Genomic DNA, 22,823 nt, shown 5'->3' with positions numbered 1-22,823 from the left:
GCTGGTCACCCCTTCCTCGGGATTGGTCAAATGCGGCAAACAAATTTCATCCCACTTAGGTGGGTGTGACATTCAGTGGTTCTTCAACTTTAACTATTTTTGTGTCTCTCAGCTTTACCAACAGGGTAGGCTCTGTCAGCTGGGAGGAGAGTTTTGTGACCTTGAAGTTTTTGCTAAAGTTCTTCGGGCTTCAGACAAAAGGTGAGGCTCTGATAAGATGTCAACTGCTAACCCATGTTTTATATGAAAAAGTACCTACTCTTTTCTGTATGTGTCTGGATTACACAGTCATTAAAAACATTGTTTTAGATTAGCCTAAAACAACCTCAACTAAAAAAATTATAATAAACTAAAGCTGCAAGCAACTATAAAGGGAATAGTCCATGGGCCAAAGCAGATACTGGTACCATTTGGGTGGGCAAATTCCAGTTGGGATTTATTTTTATTTTTATGCCCATACATCCCTAGTTTATATTTTGATATAATAGACCTCTCAGACTGGTAGCTTTTTAGTGTTTATCACCAGTGTATAGTATGTATACACGACATACCTGTAAAAAAAATTTTTGGGACGTTTGACTGGTTTTGGCTCATGGTCAAGGCACTTATCAGTAGGGATGTAATGATAACGGCAATATTATTATATCAAGATATGAAAACTGCCACAATATCGTCGCCGTCAAGCAGCACATCTGTTAAAAAAAAAGAAGTGAGGTTGATTTCCATTTTTGCAGTTCTGGCACCCTCTGGTGGCTAGTTTTTTTTAGTGCAGTTTAATTTTCACAAAGCATGTTTTGGCCCTTCTATGTTTAAAATCCACGCTAATGGTCAGATGAAGGGGAACGTAATATGCTTGTCAACCGTGTCTATGTGGAGGAACTCAATATGCGCATGCATTAGCAAGTAAGTGCCTCAATATTAAGTGTTATTAGCAGTGACGTTCAGTGAGCTATAGGTTTGGGTAGGCAAGCAGTCGCAAATTGAGACGCACACACCAATTACAAATTTGTGTCGGCAGGCGAGTATACAACGTATCCCAGGGTGTACATATTTTCATTAAAAAAAAAAGAGGACACTCAGCCTGACCTTGAGATATTTGATATTTTTTTAACATATACCTCCTCTGTATGGGTAAAAAATAAATATTTTGCTCCGCAATCTTTTTTTCTTCTTTTTTTTTTTACTTCGAGCGGGGCTCGTACCCATCGCCTTTGGTGCGGCAGCTCAACACTTGCCACTCAGCTAATGTTCTGGGCCACCGTCATCCAGATGCCAACCACAGTAAACGTTGTAGTGCACTCTGCCTCCCATTTGCCGCACAACGAAAAACTGACAATTTCGAACTCGCCCGTACGCCGAAACGAAATAATGTAATAAAGTGAATATCTCCCTGTAAAACAGCCTAATTCCTCACAAAATCAAGCTAGCAATAGCAATGCCAAACACCATGTAAAGTGAAACAGCCAGTTAATTGAAGCATATCCACAAAGCCAATCTTTCCTTTTGCACCATTCTTTGTGAAAAGTATGAATAATTATTTGCCCCTTACTTTGCTGAAAATCCGGTAGCTAAGGCGTTGGTCTCCCATCCTTCAAAATATGACGTTTTTTCCTCAAACGAAAGGCGTGAAAATAGTTTTATATTCTCCAACGGCATCATTTACCGCTTTGCTGTGCATTAAGTGTGTTTTAAATTCATGAATGCACAGTGCAAGCGTACGTTTACATAGGAATAATACAGCGACGTAAAAAGGCTGCGTAGCGATTTGCCTATTTGCGTAAAGGACTTTTTTACTGGAAAACCGACTACGCATGCGCAAACACATATCGCTACGCGGACAGGGCTGGGAAAAGCACATTTTTAATTGAGGTATGAAAATCACCAAATGTTGTCACTTTTAAACCTATAGGTAGTGTAGCTTTCTGAAATGAAAGAAATTATTAAAATAAATAGAAAAAGCCAAACGGTTTCAACTTTCATTTCAGCCTGGGGTAGGCAGTGCCTACCTTGCCTATCCTGACCGCACGTCACTGGTTATTAGAGATCGTAGGCTGTTTATATGCATTGCTGTTATCTACAAAAGCACAATATTGTGTTTTTTTTAGTATGAGACATTTTTTTAAATATTGTGACTTTTTTTTTTTATATCGCCAACCTCCCCACAATATCGTGATAATTATCATATCGTAATAATATTGTATTGTAATGTTTGGATATCGTTGCATCTCTACTTATCAGTGGTTGATAATGTTGTGTTTGGTATCATTTTTAAAGTGCATATTCTAAGCTTTATTTTAAGAACATTTTTGAAGCTGTGTCAAATATATAGGTCACTGGAGCTCTAAAAACGAGCAAAAAATTGTTCCCACTATTTTCTCCAAAACTCTTTCCTTTATTTAAGCGCTGAGAAGGAACATAATAGACAGCACACCAGACAATAACACCAAGGATTCAGGAAATGTGTACTTAATTCGCACTGTGTAATTTCTACACATGATTTCAGACCTTAAATGAAAGGATTTTGACCGATATATGAGGCCTTACTCTATGCAGGCTAATTGGTGCATTTGGACAGTGGTGGTCATCAGACTTCTTTCTGCCACAGACAGGTTCACGGCTGGCATTTATCTGTCGGCGGCGTGGTGAAATTGGTTTCAGGGTGCTGACGAACATTCAAGCCAGGGTGATAACGGACATTTTCTGAATATGCAAGCAATTAAACAGGCGAACAATCGTCGATGTGCTGGCGAACATTCCCACCTGGGGTAAATTTACATTTTAGTGCAAAAAGGACAAAATACGTTTATTAATATTATTATTATTTTTCAATATATTTTTGCTGCCCGGTAGCAAATGGCTGGACTGGTTGCCTTAGGCTATCTACACATTAAGCATTCTATATAGTTTTGTTCTGTTCCTATCAGAAAATGAATTTTGGACTGTATAGTTATTATTGTACTATTCATTTCCTAATCGCTGTAATAGATGGCTATGAAAGGTAACTTTAGCATAAACATACGCCTAAGCCATTTCAAGATTATTATAAGAGAAAAGACAAATGGGTAAGTGAATAACCATGTTGAATTCAAATGTAGGCTACACAAATTAAGAAAGACAGGTAAAGCAGGATATACAAAATATGTCTATTTCTTTTTACTGAAACCCCTGTGATAAATTAAAAATTTTCAATTTGCAACCATATATTTATTTTATATCACAATTGTGTTAGCGAGGTGGCAGGAAGTGCAGGGAAGTAGGGTGTGGAGGCAGAGTCAAGAAGTATTTTTAATAAACAAAAAACAGAAAGGCAAAAAATGTGCCTGAGTGGTCAAAAACACATACCCAAAAGTCCAAAACAAGATTAAAAATAAAAAGCAAAACTGGGAATAAATCACTAAGGAAACCAGGAACGAGGACTTTACATTGACAATGACCCAACACAGACTGAACAAAAACAGGAAACTTAAGGCCTCGGCCACACCAAAGCCCGTTTCAATGTATCCGCACAAGTTTCTTACCGTTTGGGCAGTTCGTCCACACGGCGGCGCCGTTTCGGAGCTTGAAACCGATCACTTGAACCGGTCTCCAGAGTGGAAAGATGTTAAAACGCCTACCTTCCAATTTAGACACCATATGCGGGATACTCCTCCAGTGATGACGTAGTGGTCGCAGCTCGTTGACGATGTAGTTTGATGACGTATGCTCCAATTCTCGCGTGACTGCACACAAATTGCCAATCTGTCAACAATGGTGGATAGCCGTGCCGTACTCGTTTTGTACAACCTCCTTTGCTTTTACAGAATAATATTTTGTGTGATGTTGTACTTGAATCACTCGCCATTGTCATTTCTCCCGTGTTCATCTCACTGATCTGTATATACTACTGGATAGCCGATAGCCCATACACGCCCGTGCAAGCCGTTGAAGCAACAGGACGGCCATCTTACTCCTCTCATCTTGCTAGCAGATTACTGTATAAAGGGCGGTAAACTGCGGTCCTTGGGGGCCGGAGTCCTGCACATTTGAGAGGTTTCCCTACTCGAACTGCAGCTGATTCCAATTAACAGTATCGTTATCAGGCTTATGTAGAGCTTGCTGATGAGCTGATTATGAATCAGCTGTGTTGAAGAAGGGAAATATCCAAAACCTGCAGGACTCCGGCCCTCGAAGACCGGATCTCACCATCCCTGGTATAAACGATACGTATACGTACAGATTAGACATGTACAGCTCGTAGGGTAAAGTCTGTTCAGGGGTAATTGAGAGGAGGGTCCGTTAGAAAGTCGAATCTCAGGTTCAAGTGGACCAGCTCTACACCCTCAGCAAGGTCCTCAAGGGAGCATGGGAATTCGGCCAACATACAAAATCCATGTGTTTTGTGGACTTGGTTGAAGAGATTCGACCGTGTCCCCAGGAAGTTCTGTGGGGGGAGCTAAAAGTACCACTGATCATCAGACACATCTAAGTGGGATAAAATTTGTTCTCCACATTTGACCCATTGTTGAGGGGGTCTGGTTTGGTGGCCTCAGTATTACATCTCTGCTGTTTGCAGATGATGTGATACTGTTGATCTTCATCAAGACGCAATCTCCAACTCTCACTGGAGAGGTTCACAGGCTGAGTGTGAAGCGGTTGGGATAAAAATCAGCACCTCCAAACCTGAGACCATGGTCCTCAGTTGGGAATGAGATCGAAAGTTGCATTGCTGTGGCATCTGCACTGATGTCTGTCGAGGTGAAGAAGGAATTGAGCCGACAGGCAAAGCTTTCAATTTACCAGTCGATCTATGTTCCCTCCCCTCACCTATGGTCACAAGCTGTGGGTGGTGACAGAAAGAACAAGATCCAAGGCAAAAGGGACGGAAATAAGTTTCTCCGCATGGTGTCCGGGCTTTCCCCTAGAGATAGGTTGAGAAGCCGTGTTGTCAGTTGCTCTTCTTGCCCCGTGCGCTGATTCGCTAGCTAATAGCCATTCGCAGTGATCAAATGCCCCAGACGCCGATTCAACATGTCGAATTTGCTGGAAAATGAGGCCGGGACTAAAGGCGGCGGATCACTTGTTACGTTGTTCTCCAAGACATATGTCAACAAAGTCATTGACGTAATCTGCAGATTAATAAAATAATCAATTTCTGAAGAAGTAAGGGAGGCAGGAAAGTCTTCTGTGCAGTTGACACCATGCACACAAGATATTACCTAAACAGACTAGTGTGCTGTGATAGTAAGATGTCACTGATGTGTTCCATGAGAGGCTCATTAGAGTGGTGGAATGTGAGTCATCAATTTTGTGGAGCTACTCAGGATTGGACCTTCACGAGAGAGCAGGGAATGGATGGTTTCTGCTTGCTGGGTCGCGGAAGCCATTTGGCATAGAGGCGGGCCCCGCTCCACCGGCTATAGGCCCGAGAGAGTTTTTTGTAGGTCTTGGGCACCTTCATAAACCTCCAAATTTCTATACATCTTGCTTATTAAACGTACAACCTGCTTCATTTAAAATTTGTAGGGGGTGCTAGCGAATCAATTAAAAAAAAATCGCACAATACACTATAAAATATTGCTAATTTTGCCAGGCCAGATTTGTTTGCCAAGTTTCTGTGCATGTTTAGGCCCTCAAAATTGATTTAAATTGAAATCCAAATATGAGGTAGATCCAGTTAACGTGGTTGGAGAAAAATGTTGAAAAAAAAACATTAGAAGAAATTGCCAGTAGGTGGCTATCAATACGATGAAAATATGTCTTAAGGACTGCTAGAAATTTTAAGAATCAACAGATTTTCTTTGCCTAAAAGTCATAATATTTGGTGTGGGGCATGATCAACATCTTAAGGCTATTCTGACAAATGTTCAACTGGATCCTTTGAACAGGCTCCGTACAGTAGATACAAACGTAAACTATGACATTTCTTGTCATGCTACATGTATTATATCACATAAATGTTTTCAAGCTGTGACTATAAATGCTTGAGAAGTTTGGGAATTTTTGGAGCTTGTACAGCGGAGTTATTATGCATTTGCTCTTTCGTGACGAAGGAAATATTAAAGGCAAAATGTGTACACGTACCTGCTAATTTTCGTAGCCTTCGGTTTGTATTTTTTCCACGTCATGGGGCGCTATAGAGCCATGTTGTTATGTTTTTTTGCCGGGCCCGAGGAGCGTGCAAAGTTTGGGGAGTATTCGTAAATATTTAGGTCCCCATTTAAAAAAAAGAAGAAATTTCGGAGAAAGAAAAATAATTTCTACAAAAGCATCCATCATTCATCTTCTGGCGCTTATCCGAGGTCGGGTCGCGGGGGCAGCAGCTTTAGCAGGGAAGCCCAGACTTCCCTCTCCCCTGCTACTTCAACCAGCTCCTCCAGCGGGATCCCAAGGCTTTCCCAGGCCAGCCGACAGACATAGATAGTCTCTCCAGCGTGGCCTGGGTCGTCCCTGGGGCCTCCCGCCAGAGGGAACACCTCTCCAGGTGGCATCCGAACCAAATGCCCGAGCCACCTCAACTGGCTCCTCTCGGAGGAGCAGTGGCTCTACTCAGAGTCCTTCCTGGATGACCAAGCTTCTCACCCTATCTCTAAGGGAGAGAGCCCGGACACCCTGCGGAGGAAACTAATTTCGGCCGCTTGTATCCGGGATCTTGTTTTTTCGGTCAGGACCCACACCTCGTGACCATAGGTGAGGGTAGGGACGTAGATCGACTGGTAAATCGATAGCTTCGCCTTTTGACTTAGCTCCTTTTTCACCACAAAGGACCGATACAGAGTCCGCATCACTGCAGACGCTGCACTGATCCGCCTGTCAATCTCCCGCTCCATCCTGCCCGCACTCGTGAACAAGGCCCTAATATACTTGAATTCCTCCACTTGGGGCATGATCTCATCCCTGAGAGGGCACCCCACCCTTTTCCGTCTGAGGACCATGGTCTCGGATTTGGAGGTGCTGATCTTCATCCCAACCGCTTCACACTTGGCTGCGAACCGCTCCAGTGAGAGTTGATCACAGCTTGATGAAGCCAACAGCACCACATCATCTGCAAAAAGCAGAGATGCAATGTTGAGGCCACCAAACTGGACCCCCTCAGCCACTGCTGAGCCTAGAAATTCTGTCCATAAAAGTTATGAACAGAATCGGTGATAAAGGGCAGCCCTGGTGGAGTCACTGGAAACAGATCCGACTTACTGCTGGCAATGCGGACCAAACTCTGAGGGACACAGTGGAATGCCTTCTGCAAATCTACAAAACACATGTAGACTGTTTGGGCGAACTCCCATGCACCCTCAAGGACTAGGTCGAGGGTGCAGAGCTGGTCCACTGTTTCACGGCCGGGACGAAAACCACACAGTTCCTCCTGAATCCGAGATTCGACCTCTCGACGGACCCTCCTCTTCATCACCCCTGAATAGACCTTACCAGGGAGGCTGAGGAGTGTGATCCTTCTATAGTTGGAACACACCCTCCAGTCCCCCTTCTTAAAAGGGGACCACCACCCTGGTCTGCCAATCCAGAGGCACTGCCCCCGATGTCTACGCGATGTTTTAGAGGCATGTCATCCACGACAGCCCCACAACATCCAACAACACAACAAATGGACTAGGCATATTACATTTAAATGTCAGGAGCCTGTTACCTAAACTAGATTATGTCAGAATCTGGGCCCAGTCAACTAATACTGACATCCTTATTCTGTCAGAATACTGGCGTAATAAATCAGTCCCTAATAAGGACATTGCAATTGATGGGTATAATGTTTTCCGGTGTGATCACCCAAGAAAAGGTGGTGGAGTAGCAATATATGTTAGAAACAAATTTAACGTTACACTTTTGACCTCACTTTCTATTACTAAACAGTTGCCCTGAAGCTCAACTTTGCATATGGTCAGATTCTTACCATTATAGGGTATTACAGACCTCCTTCTGCCTCCAATGAAGCTCTCTCCTCACTTACGTCACTTGTGGCCGGGTAAAATTTTGGTGAGCTCCTTTTATTTGGGGATTTAAACCTTGACTGGTTGACATCATCATCAGATAACCTTAAATCAATCTGTGATTTATTCAACCTGACTCAACTGGTTAATTCTGCAATACGTCCGTCCCAATGGAAAAAATCCATTAAATGCATCTTCAGTTTATTTAATTTGAACTAATGCTCCGCATAAATATACAGGCATTGGTACTTTTGTAAATTATGTGAGTGATCACTGTGCTATTGCAACAATACGTAATGGAAAAATACCCAAATCTAAACCACATATTCTCTTGAAGAGAGACTACAATAACTTTTGCATACAGGCTTTCCTTCATGAACTGTCTGAGTACAATTGGAGCAGAATCTCTTTAATTGATTATATTGAGCTGGCACGGCAGTGTTTTTTATAATGAGTTTAGTCGCATCATTAATAAACATGCTTCCATCCGGAAATTCAGAGTAAAGGCCTGGAAAAATCCCTGGTTTACTGCTGATGTGGGAAATCTTTTTAAGGAGGACATTGCTTGGGCCAGGGCTCGAAAATCCAAGTCTGAGGCAGATTGGCTCAGTTTCTGTCAACTTCGGGACAAGTAGACCACTCTTATTAGAAAGGCTAAATCAGATTTTTTTAGTGTGTGCATGGCTGGATCCTCTTCTTCTGTTCAAAAAGTCACTAAAGGTGTGCCCCAGGGATCAGTCTTGGGACCCATTCTATTTTCAATATATATCAACGGTCTGTGTGTTGTGTCAAATGCATTTTATCACTTTAATGCAGATGACACGATAGTTTATTGCTGTTCATCCTCACTCAGTCAGGCTTTTGAGTTTTTACAAGCTGCTTTTAATGTTGTCCAGTCTCACCTGAGGAGTTTGAAATTGGTTTTGAACACAGAAAAGACTAAGCTAAGCTCATGATCTTCTCTAACCCACGTGAGTCACTAAGGAATATCTCAACCCTTGTAACTCAACAAGGAAGTCCGATTGAGTTGGTTTCTAAATACAAGTGTCTTGGTTTCCTTCTTGACCGTGAGCTTTCTTTTGAAGCGCATATTGCTTGTTTAGTCTCCAAGCTTAGAGTGAAGCTAGGGTTCTTTTTCCACAACAAATCTTGTTTTACAACTAGAGCCTGTAAATTACGTGTGTCTGCAACATTTCTGCCACTTATTGACTATGGAGATGTGCTGTATATGTTTGCTTCACTTAAATGTCTTCAGTCTTTAAACACTGTTTATCACAGTGCCTTAAGGTTTGTCACTGGTGATGGTCGCCTTACACATCATTAGCCGGGTTTACATGAATAATCTCTGGTCACCTGTTTACATGTGATGTGATCCATTTCGATCTGCCGTTTACATGCTCCCCCGTTTAATCAGATCAGCCCCGCGGCAGCCGCGGACATCAATCACGTGATTTATAAAAATGGAGTTCATTTGTCCTTTAGCACAGTAGTTGTGATAGTGTTAACATTTTTATTGAAACATCTTGATAAAAAACAAGTTTCAAGTATTTAAAAACAAGTTCTCCCCTCGCAGACAAGCTCTGGGGAGACGCCGCCATTTTAGTGGGTGAAAATGATGACGTCAAGACGCATTTACGTCAAGATAGAGCATGCGCATGCCAGACGCAGCCTCGCCATTCTGAATCAAGTGTATACATGACGCTCGTTCGGATTGACGAAAGGAATAATCCACCCCTGTGCTTCCGAATGAAATTCCATTCGGATTCAGCCTTTTCATTCCGATTGAGGTGTTTGTATGGAGCATTTTCATTCAGTTTGGCCGTTCGGATTCATTCTAATCGGAATACATGGCTCCATGTAAACCAGGCTATTGTGAACTGTACATTAAATCTGGGTTACCTTCCTTAAGTGCACGTAGGTACACTCATTGGCTGACTTTGATTTATAAACACCCTTCTTGGCATGGCTCCATTTTTTTTAAGGACTTTTATACAGAGAACTGCAGGATATTATGCATTACGATCCTGTGATATTCTCCATCTTCTGTTCCTCGCGTCACAGAACTGAACTAGGGAAGAGAGCATTCAGTTTTGCTGCCCCCATAGCCTGGAACTCTTTACAGACTGAACAAAAGCTCTCAGAGCCTATTACACTTGTAGCCTTTCGATCCATATTGACTGATAAACAATGTGAAACAACTCAGCAGTGCTTGTGTTTATGATTTGTTATTTGTCCATTAACGTTTATTTTTGTAAAAATTTTATACATTTGTAAAATGTATTTAAATTTATTGTATGTATAGTCTTACTTTTAATTATGTGTGCTGTTGACCTCTTGGTCAGGTCATCCTTGTAAAAGAGATCTTGATCTCAATGGGTTTTTATCTGGTTAAATAAAGGTATTATATATTATAACATCCAGAGCCTTTAGGAACTCCGGATGGATCTCATCCTCCCCCGGGGCCCTACCACTAAGGAGCTTTCCAACTACCTCAGTGACTTCGACCCCAGAGATAAGAGAGCCCACCTCAGAGTCCCCACACTCTGCTTCCTCAAAGAAAGACGTGTATTAAGCCACTATGAACCCCCATACACGGCTCCCCCACCCTTCTTGTTACACTTAATATATTTAACTCTTAGCATGCAAAATGTAGAATAAAAACCAAGCTGCTGATATTTTTTTTTAATCTTAAAATAATATACCTTAACCAGAAACGGGGTTACAAATATCACAAATTGGTCACAAATGAAAATCCGCAGTTGAGTGAATCCACCATAACTGAACCGCTAAGTAGCGAGGGAACACTGTATACTAAATAGTTTCTATGGATAATACATTTTTCTCCTACTAGTGACCTTTTCTTTCTCCTTCACCCCAGGCACCTTCTACACCACTGCGTCCAGGCTTTAATGGACCATGGGGTGAAAGTCGCCTCAGTGCTGGCCAACTCTTTTAGCCGCCGCTGCTCCTACATTGCAGATTCTCATGCCCATGTCAAAGAGAAGGCGATTCAATTCGGCTTTGTGATGGGTAAGTGATGACTGGTATTGATTGTTGAATGTGGCTTATTGTGATAAGAATAATATAATCATAGACGAGGTGAGAGAGTAGAATACTACTTAGAATTCTTCTCACTGATACAAAAGTCAATATACAGCCTATTTATATTTTATACAGTATACGTTTTTTGTCACTGGTTAACTCAATCCAGTGAAACAGCCAGGAGTGAAAGGGATTGCTTCAGTGAAAATAGCTGGGATTGAATGAGTTAATGTCCAAATGTTCTGGTAACTAATTTTTTTCCCATAACTTGGTACAAACTGATGACTTCTGTTAATCGTCAATTCCCGTTGATGATGATGCCCACCTTTTGCCGAGTTTTGGACGCATTTTCGGCAAATACTTTATGATGCAAAGCCTCGCAAAAATACACAGAATGAAAGAGACCAACTGTACATACCCTAATCAACGGACGTAAACCTGCTTCAGTCGGTGCTCAGTTGGTGTATTTTTACGATGCTTCTCATTGTGCTGAAAGGTGGGCGCTGTCATTATTGTATTGTGAAGTGACCAAGGATGCACTCGATCGTCCCTCTTGGTGTGGACTCGAGTCATGAATTTGCCGACTTAAGACTCAACTTGACAAAATGTTAAAAGACTTGCAACTCGACATGGACTTTAACAACAATTACTTGTTTCTTCACTTGGAGTTGAGCCCTTTGACTTGAAAATACTTGCTTCTTTCACCAAAACAAAATGATTGAATTGTACCATATTTTTCGCACTATAAGGATTATAAGGCCAATGAATGGCCTATTTTAAAAACTTTTTTCATTTATAAGGCACACCTCATTATAAGGCGCATAGAATAGAAGGTACTGTAGTGGCTGGGGTTGCGTTAAGCATCCACTAGATGGAGTTCACTTAACCAATATTGATCCACATATAAGGCGCATCGGATTATAGCACGGAAAATAAATTGTTAACGATTACATTCCGTCTCGGTGTGTGCGAGTGCGTACGTGTGTACTTGTGTGAGCTGGGCTGGCACAGCACCGTCATTCATGTCAGAGAAGCTGCAAAGGCTCAAACACACGCCGCCTACGCTAAGGCAAACTTCAAAATAAAGCTGACCAAATAATACATTGAAACCAATGCAACAGCCTTGGTGGGATTTTATTTTGAAGTCGACCTGCATGGAGGCGTGAACGCCAGCTTGACTTCTTCCCTTTGACATTTCGGCTTGCATTATTAACGTTTTTATTGAAATTACATATTTTCTACCCCCATTATCATAATGCCACCCCAAAAGTATATCTAATACGCCGTCATTGTATGATACGGTACAAGTCTCCGGCGTTTAGGGTGACTAAATGTCCGTTTTTGTTTGGGCATGTTCTCTTTTTGGGGGCAAAATAAATGATCCGGGCGGATTTCCAAATTCCCATTGAAATGTCCGGATTTTGTGTCGACGCTGGCAGTTTCACTCCAAGAGCACTCTTTAACTCATCAGCAGCAGATTTAGTGCATGTGTGACCTGCATTTAACCCAGCATTAGCAACAGCGTCTCTATACCCGCTGTCATTTGTCAGATTATCTACCAATCAAATCCCATGTTATGTTTAAAATCACTGCAGAAGAAGAATAACTACACGCGTGTGCGCCGCATAGTAAGTGCCACTCCAAAAAGCAGCTGAAAGAGAGTCAAGCAGGAATCATGCTGCGGACAGACCTACAAAATGCTGAAATTAAAATGTATGTTTACGGACAACCTCAAGAAGAAATATACATGTTTCCGTGCTGGTCGGGATTCATTCGAGGCAGAATGTTTGGTGTGCAAAGCTGGCACATGTGTCTCCTACGCCACCAAAGGGGCCGGCGATTTGGACCACAATATAAATTCAGCTAAGCAAAAAAAAAAAAAAAAAAAGCCGCTACAGCGGAAAGCTCTTCAGGGAAAATAGTGGACTTTCGTCAATGCAAAAATGTATGTTATAGTTACTGCTTCAGGGAGAGACTTTGTGTTTCACATTGTTAAACAAGGCACTGACTGTCATTCTGAACTACTTAAGATTGCAGTTATTTTTTTCTATTTCTCCACATAATGCTAATGTAGAGAGAATATTTTCACTGATGCAAAGCCAGTGGACGGACAAAGGATAGGAATAAGGCTACATTCACACTGCAGATCAATTCCGATTTTTTTTATCCACACCCGACCTGGGCCTCTTTCGTATGTGGATATAAATCAGATATGTATGATACGTCTGCACTGTGAACGCTCATCCACACACATCATCAAAAGCCTGATATGCTCTCGGCGCGGGCGGGATAGAGTGCTTTCAAGGGAGACTATTGACACATCTGTAAATATAAAAAGCTGTTTTGAGTAACACTGTTAACTTTTTATTAATCTTTAATTTAATCACACTTGAAACATGAAGCATAAAGTTGACATTTGTGGTGATATTAGAAATTCAGCCCCGCAGACGGTTCACCATGAACTATGATGACGCGACGTCATCTTCCGTAGTCGTCTCAATGAAATGAGGAGGTCGAGGAGTGTCCCCTCATTTCCCCAAAATATTTATTCCTCTTCTAAACTTGCTACTCTGGCGATATGAGATGGAAAAAAACAGTCTGTTGCTGTTTGTAAACACCACATTTAAAACTGACGCACGGGGAAGCCGACCGAGGACAGCAGCAAACCAGGAACGAGCATGAAAACACTCCACCAACTAGGAGCGTGGGCATTCGCACAACTGAATTTGCATAATGTATGCACACAATACACATGAATCAAACTCCTAACGTGCACGAAACAAGTCCACCAGCCCACCAATCAGTAGCGCGCATTGGCACACAACTAAATTTGCATATGGCACTGATAAAAGTTGCTTGCCTAGAGTTGGGACTACATTTACTTCCGTGACGTCATTGTTTTGGCTGTACAACACTCGACGTGTTCTCTTTGTGCATGCGAGTCGCATCACGGGCGCGTTACGTTCACATTTGTTTTTGTAATGTGAAGGAGTACATAAAAAGATTGGATTTAACAAAAAATCCAATGTTGTCTGTGGACTAACTGAAGGGACTTCTGTTTACTTAGTACAATTTCAAGCACATGTCATTCAAAGAGTTTCATTTACACTTGACAGGAAATGAAAGATTGCTACAAAAGATTAGATCATCTGAAAAGTATGCAGTGGCAGACCATTAATAAAAATGTCTTGGGAAAATACATAGTATATATATATATGTATACAGTTGTTTTGTTTTGACTTTAAGCACTTAATAGCTTCATTTGTTGTTTATGGCTTTGGCAATAATAGTAGTTCAACTGTTGGTCGCGGTTACTGTGATCTGATTGCACTGTTTTTACATGTTTCCATTTTTGAGCCGCATTTAAAAATGTGTTACGGCACTCCGTCTTGGGGTCCTCTTTTTTGATGACCACAATCTGTTCACCCTGTGGCTAGCAGCTAGCTGTTAGCCTTCGCATCGTGTGCTGGCCAACTTACACTTACGTCTTGCAAAGCTCCACCTTTGCAATTATTATTATTTTTTGCCTAAAATCTTTATTAGGACAGTTAAGAATGGCACAGAGTGCACCTGTCGTTTTGTCACTTAAGGCTGAAAGCCGTTTAAACAATGCTTGCAGGCTTTAACTCTTTGACCGCCAAAAACGTTTCATAACGTTTAGTAAAATCCAAATGAGTGCCGCCAAAGACGTTAAAAGACGTTCACTATGTTTTTTTGTTTTTGTTTTTGGAAACGGGTGGAGGAAAGCCTTGGCAAGCTGTGCTGAAAGTATCAAGCAGGTCGAGTTAGTATAATGACTATTTTTGGGCACTAGATGGCAGCGATGACTCTCTTTACAAGATCGGGTAGGAGTCAGTAGAAGACGTGAGGCGGAGCTAGAGTGTTGAGGGGAGAATGGCTGAGGAAGCGAAAATGGCGACCGGTTGCAAGCAGCTCACGCTTGAGCATTTTTTTCAAAGACGAAAAGCATCGACCAATGCTAAAGAGCACATTGATGATGATGATGGTGACTCCGAGGTTGACGGCGAAGTTGGAAGCGTTGACGGCGAAGTTGGAAGCGTTGACGCGGCGGCTTCGATCGCGTCGTAAAGCCTCACCGGCTAGCGATGCTAACGCCGGAAAACGAGTACTTCTGCACAGGCGGGCGTTCAATCGGACGATGAAGAGTACCCCGAGTCCAATACATATTCATCGGAGGAGTGGGTACAGTCTGATCACGGAGAAGACACTGGTTCTGGACTACGATGCCACCATGAATGGAGTGGATAAGATGGATCAGAACATCTCTTACCACCCGGTATAGGAACTGAAGGACATGAGGAAGCCAGATGTAACACCAGGTCACCGTATCATGATCCTGAGAGTAGACTTGAGGACAACATGGCCAAACACACACTGCAGTATATACCTGCTACTCCCCGGAAAAAAGGCCGGCAAGAAAGTGCACGCGAAGGGGCAATCGCAGTGAAACTATTCTGTGGTGCAAATCCTGCTGCGTCCCCTTGCACGCAGGGGAGTTTTACACAATATACCTCACAAAAAGAAAAACTGTGTAGTTGAAACATCCACACAATTGTAAATAGTACCACAGTTGCACACATTTGTAAATAGTTTGCCAAATTGTTTTGTCAAATTGTTACACTGTTGAATGTAAATAAACGTATTTTGCTATCAAAAAACACTTTTTCATTGTTGGTGGTAGTGTTTTACAGAAGTAAAGCACTGTTTAGGTGTTTGTGGCATCATTCATGAAAAAAAAAGGTGTCAAATTCACTAGAGTGCATGAAATATCGTTTCACAAAAAGCTTGATTTCTCCGTATTTTGGTCCAAAACAGAGCATTTGGATGAAACTAACCTATTTTCTATTGTTGATTACTGAAAAACGGAATAAGATAGAAACTCTTTTTTCTGATGAAAGATGAGAGTTCAATCTTTCATTTGGTAGTATCTGTGTTTCCATAGTCCAAACACAAAATTTTCTGTGGACCTTGAAAGATCAGTCAAAATGCTTAAATCAGCTGGCACCCACATATCCTCTTTTCTGAAAATGCTTGGCAGTCAAAGAGTTTAGGTGTTCAGTTACGCAAATACTTTCAGCATACTAATCTATGGAGGTAAATTAGGTGCAAAAGTGACACATTATCCGTAACATGAGGCATGTGCCTGTAGATAAAATGCACACACACGTAACTGCATATTTATACCCATAAACCAAATGCACATATACGTAACTGCATATTTGCATTCATAAACCATGAGGCGCATATGCGTAATTGACGATCCATAGCCTTAAAAAAAACCACAACCATATCGTGGGAATATTTTCTAAGTGCCAAAACCAAACACAAGGTCTCGAATCTGCAGTTGCTACACTGCTTTAATCGGCACCTAAATCACCGCCAAAATGGGTGCAAAAGTGACACATTCCCTTAATGTGAGGCATGTGCACGTACAAAAAATGCACACACACATAACTGCATATTTGTACCCGTAAACCACGAGGCCACATAGCTACGCGCACCGCTCACAAAACTTAGGAGCGCTGCGTTCGAGCACTCCTTTGAATGCAGTCTTCTTTAAAGGTGGAAATTGGATGGATGTTCAGTTCTTCAATAAACATTTGAAACAAAACGGCTCCTCGCCGCAATAAATCATAGTGGAGGAGGAGGGAAGGAGAGAGAGAGAAAGAGAGAGAGAGAGAGAAAGAGAGCGAGAGAGAGAGGAATCCTGAGTGGGATACGAACTCGGGACCTTCTGCTTACAGGGTGAGCGCGCTAACCACTACACCAGTGGTGTCAAAGTCTGGTCATCTAGGGCCTGAGTCCTGCATGTTTTAGAGGTTTCCCACGTCCAACACAGCTGATTCATATTTAAGCAAGCTCTGCAGGAGCCTGATAATGATCCTGATCATTGAATCAGGTGTTTGAGTAGAGAAACCTCAAAAACATGCAGTACTCAGGCCCTCAAGGACCGGACTCTGACACCTGTGCACTGTGACTACACTATTCGTTCAGTTAGGTTCAACAGCGCAGAAATTATATTTGTAGTTTCCACAAGTATCAGCCATGGAACCTTTCTGGGAATTTAAGACAGCCAATTGGCATTGCAAATGTGAAGGATAATTGATTGCTTTGAATTCATTTGGACAGAATGTTTACTGATAAAGGCTACTTTCATCACTATCCTACGAGCAACCTTTCCTGCTTAACTTAAAGCTGTAAACATTAATATAAAACAATAATAAGCAGAAAATTCATCCTGTAACTTATGTTTAGCTCAATGTCACATTGTGTGGAGACTATTTTTCCGTTGCTATTTTATCATCGTCATTCAGTGTTCTGATCTAGTCAGCTCCATGCTTACATTGTAATAGACATGGGCTACCGCTGCAGCAATTACCACTAAATTAGAAAAAAAAAACTATTTTTGTTTTACAGTATATATTTCTAAAGTGTCTTATATCAACTGTCAACTATCAACTCTCTAAATAAGAAAAAAAACGTTTTTTTTACTGTATATTTATATAAGTGCATATTAACTGCATGTACAGTAAAAATTATATATACCTGTTTTAACTTGTAATCAATGTATTTATCAATGATTACTTTTATGTATTATTTATTTTAACGTACTTGCCAATCAAATTGACTTGTTTATAACACCCAAAAAAATATTAAGTTTTCCTTACAACGCTGACATTCATTGCACATGAGATCAGAGGGTTAAAGAATCAATCTTTACATACCATATGTATCGCTGTTGGACAACACATTTTTTCTAGGGTTCCTAAGTTTTGTTGTACCTTGTTGTATTCCGTATGTGTCCACGACTGGAAGCATGTTGCTTGAGATCAGTCAGCTCAGCATGGGCTATAGTAAAAGCACGCTGGCAGACAGTACAGTGCGTTTGATAGATGTTTTCTTTTTCAACCATGTGTTTTCTGCTTCCCAGTCCTCTTGGTGTTTTTGCATTTGTTTCTGCGGCTGCCGGTGACGGTCGCATTGCCGCTTGCACGATGTACTTCCGCAAGCAACATTACGTCGACCAGTTAGATGGGCGGATTCTGTATTGTCATACTAAATGAATGTGCTGTCAGCTCGTTGGTCACAGAGCAGGGGAGGTCCTTGGAATGTTACCGTAAGTTGTCACATAAAGGGCACTATTGTTCATTAATTCCATTGACATTTTACAGACTATTTTTTACTCTCACGTTATTACGGGACAAAGTGTGGCACTTGAAAATTCAATACGGAAAGCGTACTTATAAGGGATGGGTACCTTTTACATTTGAACCGGTTCTGTTACAATACTTGGTACCTGGGAATCAATACCGGTACTCAACGGTACCAATTTTCGGTACTTTTGTACTTTTTATTTATTTTCATTTTTACTTTTTTTAATGGTAATAAATGTTCGTCGTTGTTTATTTAACAGTAAAATATAATTTTTTTAAAATCAATTTAACAATTACTTTTCAATATTTAAAGCTTGACAATTAACAAAAATGTAAAATTTAAAACAAATGAGCCAGAGAGGAATAATAAAAAATAAAGGTATAACATTTTACAATTACTGAAGTATAACTAATATACATAAATTAACATCACAACAAACAAAGTGTGAAGCAAAGTTCTGTGCCGCATAAGTGCCCCTTTCCCGGATATGCTTGCCGGTCGTCCCACAGGCTGCTTGGAGCAAGTGGCCGTGTGTTTAGTCTACATGAGCGGTAGTCTACAGAGGCGGTACGGGGTAGGTTCTCACTTATGTACATAGATAAGTGAGGACCCAGTCGTTTTCTTGGGTTGGGAGGGGCTGGTGCTTGGAGAGCAAGAATGAGCAGGAATGCTCATACATCGGCGAATGGAGGTTCCTAACCCTAACTCTAACACCACTTTGGCTTTGTTTTTAGTGAAGAAATAGTATTTTAATATATATTTTTGTATTTTAATATTTAAATCTCAAGAGCGTTGATTTTCCATGATATGGGTCCTTTAAAACAACCATTGCTGCATACAAAATGCAGGGAGTACAAATCAATCGTACACTAAGGAAGACGGGTAAAACAACAATTAATAACACAAAATTAATTAATGTCATAAATAGTAAATAAAGTACATATCAATAAATTAATAACACAAAATACAGCGGACACTATGAAAGACAAAAGCCATAGAATAAAGTATAGATGTGTTTTTATACAAGTTTTAAAAGTGGATAGAGGGGGCTTGCTTAACATTTAACGGAAGGTCATTCCATTCATACCCTACTGGCTGTGTTTACCTCTGCTGTTTCCAGCTGTGTTGTGAATTGTTGTGTAGTGTAAATTAGGGATGCTCCGATCCGATACGTGGATCGGGTATCGACCCTGCTATTGGGAAAAAAAGCAGCTTCCGTAAGCCGACAGGCTCAGTGGAACGACGGCCGTGTGGGAAGCGGCAACATAGTTTGTCGAAGCGGGCGAGAAAAAGAGTCATGTAATTAATTATGCCTGTTGTAATGACATTTTGTACATAAAGTTGGCATTTGGTGATCATTTATTTTATTAAACTGAAGAGCAAAAAAACATATGTAGCCTTAGCCTATCAATATTTCTTTACGTGCAGACATGAAAGACAGCGAGTAGTCCGTAGTAAGTGGCGCAGGAGAGCCTTGGCCATATCGAACTCATTTTGTAAACAGAAGCACTTGGAATCAGGCGAGCCTTGACCACATTATGCACAATTGAAAAATTTACACCGCTTTGATGTAACAAAATAAAAGCGTACTGGTACTTAAGTAATGATTACATTCATTCAATATACATTCAATACATGTATTGAAAATATTGAATCAAAATCATACTCCAATAAATGTTCAAAAATATTTCCAAGACATTAAAGAACATCTAAAAGTATTTTAATTTTAATTTTTTTTAATATTGAATATTATTGAGGGGGGGACTAGTCGGATCGGTATCGGCAGATACTGAACCCAAGGTATCGGTATTGAATCTGTAATTAAAAAAAGTGAATCGGAGCCTCCCTAGTGTAAATCCTTTTTTTCTTTCTTTTGGTAATATCTGTATACCTCTGGATTGTTCTTTTGCTTTGTAGAATTTTAAAGTAAATACATAAATACAATTTTTAAATGAATAATTCCGATCTTTTCCCCGATTCCGATCAGCTGATAATGACGCGATCGGAACCGATTTCTGATCACGTGATATCCCAAGTTTGCTCTCCCATTGACAGCGCTCTGGTCTTCATGTTTGTTTAACTGCAAATGCAGTTTTCACAGATGAAAACCAAAGCCAAAAACATTTAAGGCAGGCACATCTGTTAAAAATCTAGACAGGAAGCAAAAACATGAATCAGAATGGTTAGTAATGCAATAGGCAAATACCTGAGCTGGATGCAACTGACAGTGACAGTGTAAGTCCATCTGCTGCCGATGTGCAGTTCAGGACTGGTGTTCTGTCAGATCAGCATACCTCGTCAGATCAGCATACCCATATAGTAAACTCTTATCTGTAGCCTCACCCTAAACTCAACCTAACACCCAACCCATTCTTACTATGCATGACCTGTTCCGTACAGCGCATGCACAAAAGTGTAAGATATGCTACTCTGACGGGTATGCTGTTTTGGCGAGACACCGGCTTTTGGAGGCAGGTGATTGTGATTGCTTGCACACGATTCCTGCTCCAGCTGGTGTCTCCTCCATCCTGCATGAAGGCACGCACAGACAAACCCACAGAGAAAAAAGGGCAGGAAGAGGCAAGGGCCCTGACATATATAGCCCGGACTCGTTGCCCAAATCCTTGATAGCTCTCTCGTTTACCGTTTAACCACTCAATCATTTTGACTGCGTTACTAATTGACTAAACAGTCATATTCCATAAAAAAAAAGAAACATCCAGTTTGATCATAAACGAAAATAGTAAATGAAGTACACTTTTGTAGTGCTATATATATACACCATATGTTCTTCAAAGCAATTAACCAAGCCTCATGGCAAAGTATACCGTCGCAAGTATACGGTCACACAGCATCAAGCTTTAGTTTTAAGATAACAGGCTAGGTTCACACTGCAGTTCTTAATGCTCAATTCCAATTTTTGGGTGAAATCTGATTTTTTTGAGTATGCGTTCACATTACCTATTAATTGCGACCTCAGTCTGTCTGCTGTGTGGACGTAATGCGTCCCCAAAGTGACCCGCATGCACAGAAGAAGATACAACGTCACTCACAACGCTGTGTTTGCAGAAGTAAATACGTATGGTCCAGCATGTCAGGGCCACTGACTTTTATAAGTCCGTTGTCGGGGCTCATATTTTTACCATCTCATATCTACAGAGGAGTGATGCAGGAGGAGGTAGAAATAGTATTTTGTGAAAATGAGGCGAGCCTGTTCGAACGCCTCATCTCACGGAGATTTCTCCTTTTTTCACGTCATTGCCGCACGTAATAAATGATCCGTCTGCATGGCTAAATTACTAATATCACCACCACAAATGCCATCTTTATACTTCAGGTTTCAAGTAGGATTAAATTAAAGTCAAATACAAAGTCACAACTGTTACTCGTAACAAGTTTGCCGATTCACGTACGTCTCCTGAGCCGTGCGGACCTCGCGGATGCGTCAAGCATAAATCAAGCTTAATGCCCCGGCCTGCGCAGCGCGCATATTGGACTTTTGATTACGTCGAGGTCGGATATATGCGACCTGGCCGTTCAAACAGTGGTCGCATTGCAAAAATTCAGATATGTATCCGATCTAGGACCACATATGAAAGAGACACAGAGCGGATATGAAAAAATCGGAATTGAGCCGTTCAGACTGACATAAAAAAGACAGATACAGGTCGCATTTGGGCCCAAAAATCCGATCTGGGTCGCATTTGCCTGCAGTGTGAACGTAGCCTTACTTTAGCCTCCAGGATCCCTCACCATATACAGTACTGTAGATCGGCAGAACCCCGGGTCTTCTTCCAACCAGCCATCCATTTTCTGAATTGCTCATACTTTTGGACCAATTTTAACTCTAGCCGCTTGCGTCGAAATAGCTGCTAGCTAGTGCTAAGCACTACCACTGGCGTGCACAGGTAGACTCCTAGTGGTGTTCACACCTTTGCCCCTGTGCCCTCTCTCCAAAAAAGTGCTCTTTGGAATTTTTTATTATTTTTTATTTTTTTAAACACTTTACTGAGGACAGGTCAATGTTGACACAATCTTTTAGAAAAGCTGCATAATTAATCGCGTGTGAAACCCCCCCCAATATGCGTCCCCTGCGCGCGCACCCGACCTAGTTCTCTCGCTCGCTCGCTTCCTTTGTCACATAAACGCTAATTACCCACGGTCGCGGTGTGGGACAGACACACACATGCATCTCCTTCCCCTGCTGTTATAAAGTAGCATGTCTCATACAGCACAAACAACATAAATTAGCCGATATTAGCCACCTAGTTTAAAATGCTATATGCTAATTCAATAATAGATAACGTGATAACCACATAGTAAGACTAATGACGGTGAAAGGAAGCTCTCTGTGATCCGTGCATGGAAAAGCATTGGACTTTGGATCATTGTAATTTGATTTGTGGGGATTATTTTGACTTCAAAATGTGATGAACTGTTGTTTGTGTCTGGTTTGTATTATGCTCGAAGTCACAGGCAAAATCAATCCAATACGTCATTGGTGATCGAAGCATTTGCATTGAGTTGCATTGTGGAAATATCAGAAATGCCCGGATGTTTGGAATTGTCAATTGCCTGTGAAAAATACCCTTTTGCCTTCTTCTAATGACAACAGTCAGTCTTATTCATTCTCATGCCATTGGTCTGTTTGGTTACAATTTGTCTATTTATTTAGTAATTGTAGCATAA

The 22,823-nt window shown here is 41.2% G+C and overlaps 1 protein-coding gene across 1 annotated transcript in view; it reads left to right on the top strand.

Moving 5' to 3' along the window:
- The window catches only part of appbp2 (amyloid beta precursor protein (cytoplasmic tail) binding protein 2), a 105,555-nt gene that overhangs the window by 16,697 nt on the left and 66,035 nt on the right, over positions 1 to 22,823 (top strand). Inside the window, 2 exon segments of the mRNA XM_086079889.1 lie at positions 113 to 201; positions 10,795 to 10,946. Of these exon segments, the coding sequence (XP_085936015.1) occupies positions 113 to 201; positions 10,795 to 10,946 (241 nt within the window).

This window comes from Leptonotus elevatus, chromosome 7, assembly GCF_054856555.1.
Source record: "Leptonotus elevatus isolate MCC_2025b chromosome 7, RoL_Lele_1.0, whole genome shotgun sequence".
In the NCBI taxonomy this organism is placed as follows: Eukaryota; Metazoa; Chordata; class Actinopteri; order Syngnathiformes; family Syngnathidae; genus Leptonotus; species Leptonotus elevatus.
Note: the sequence above shows the minus strand (reverse complement) of the source record. Positions and strands in the feature narration are given on the sequence as shown.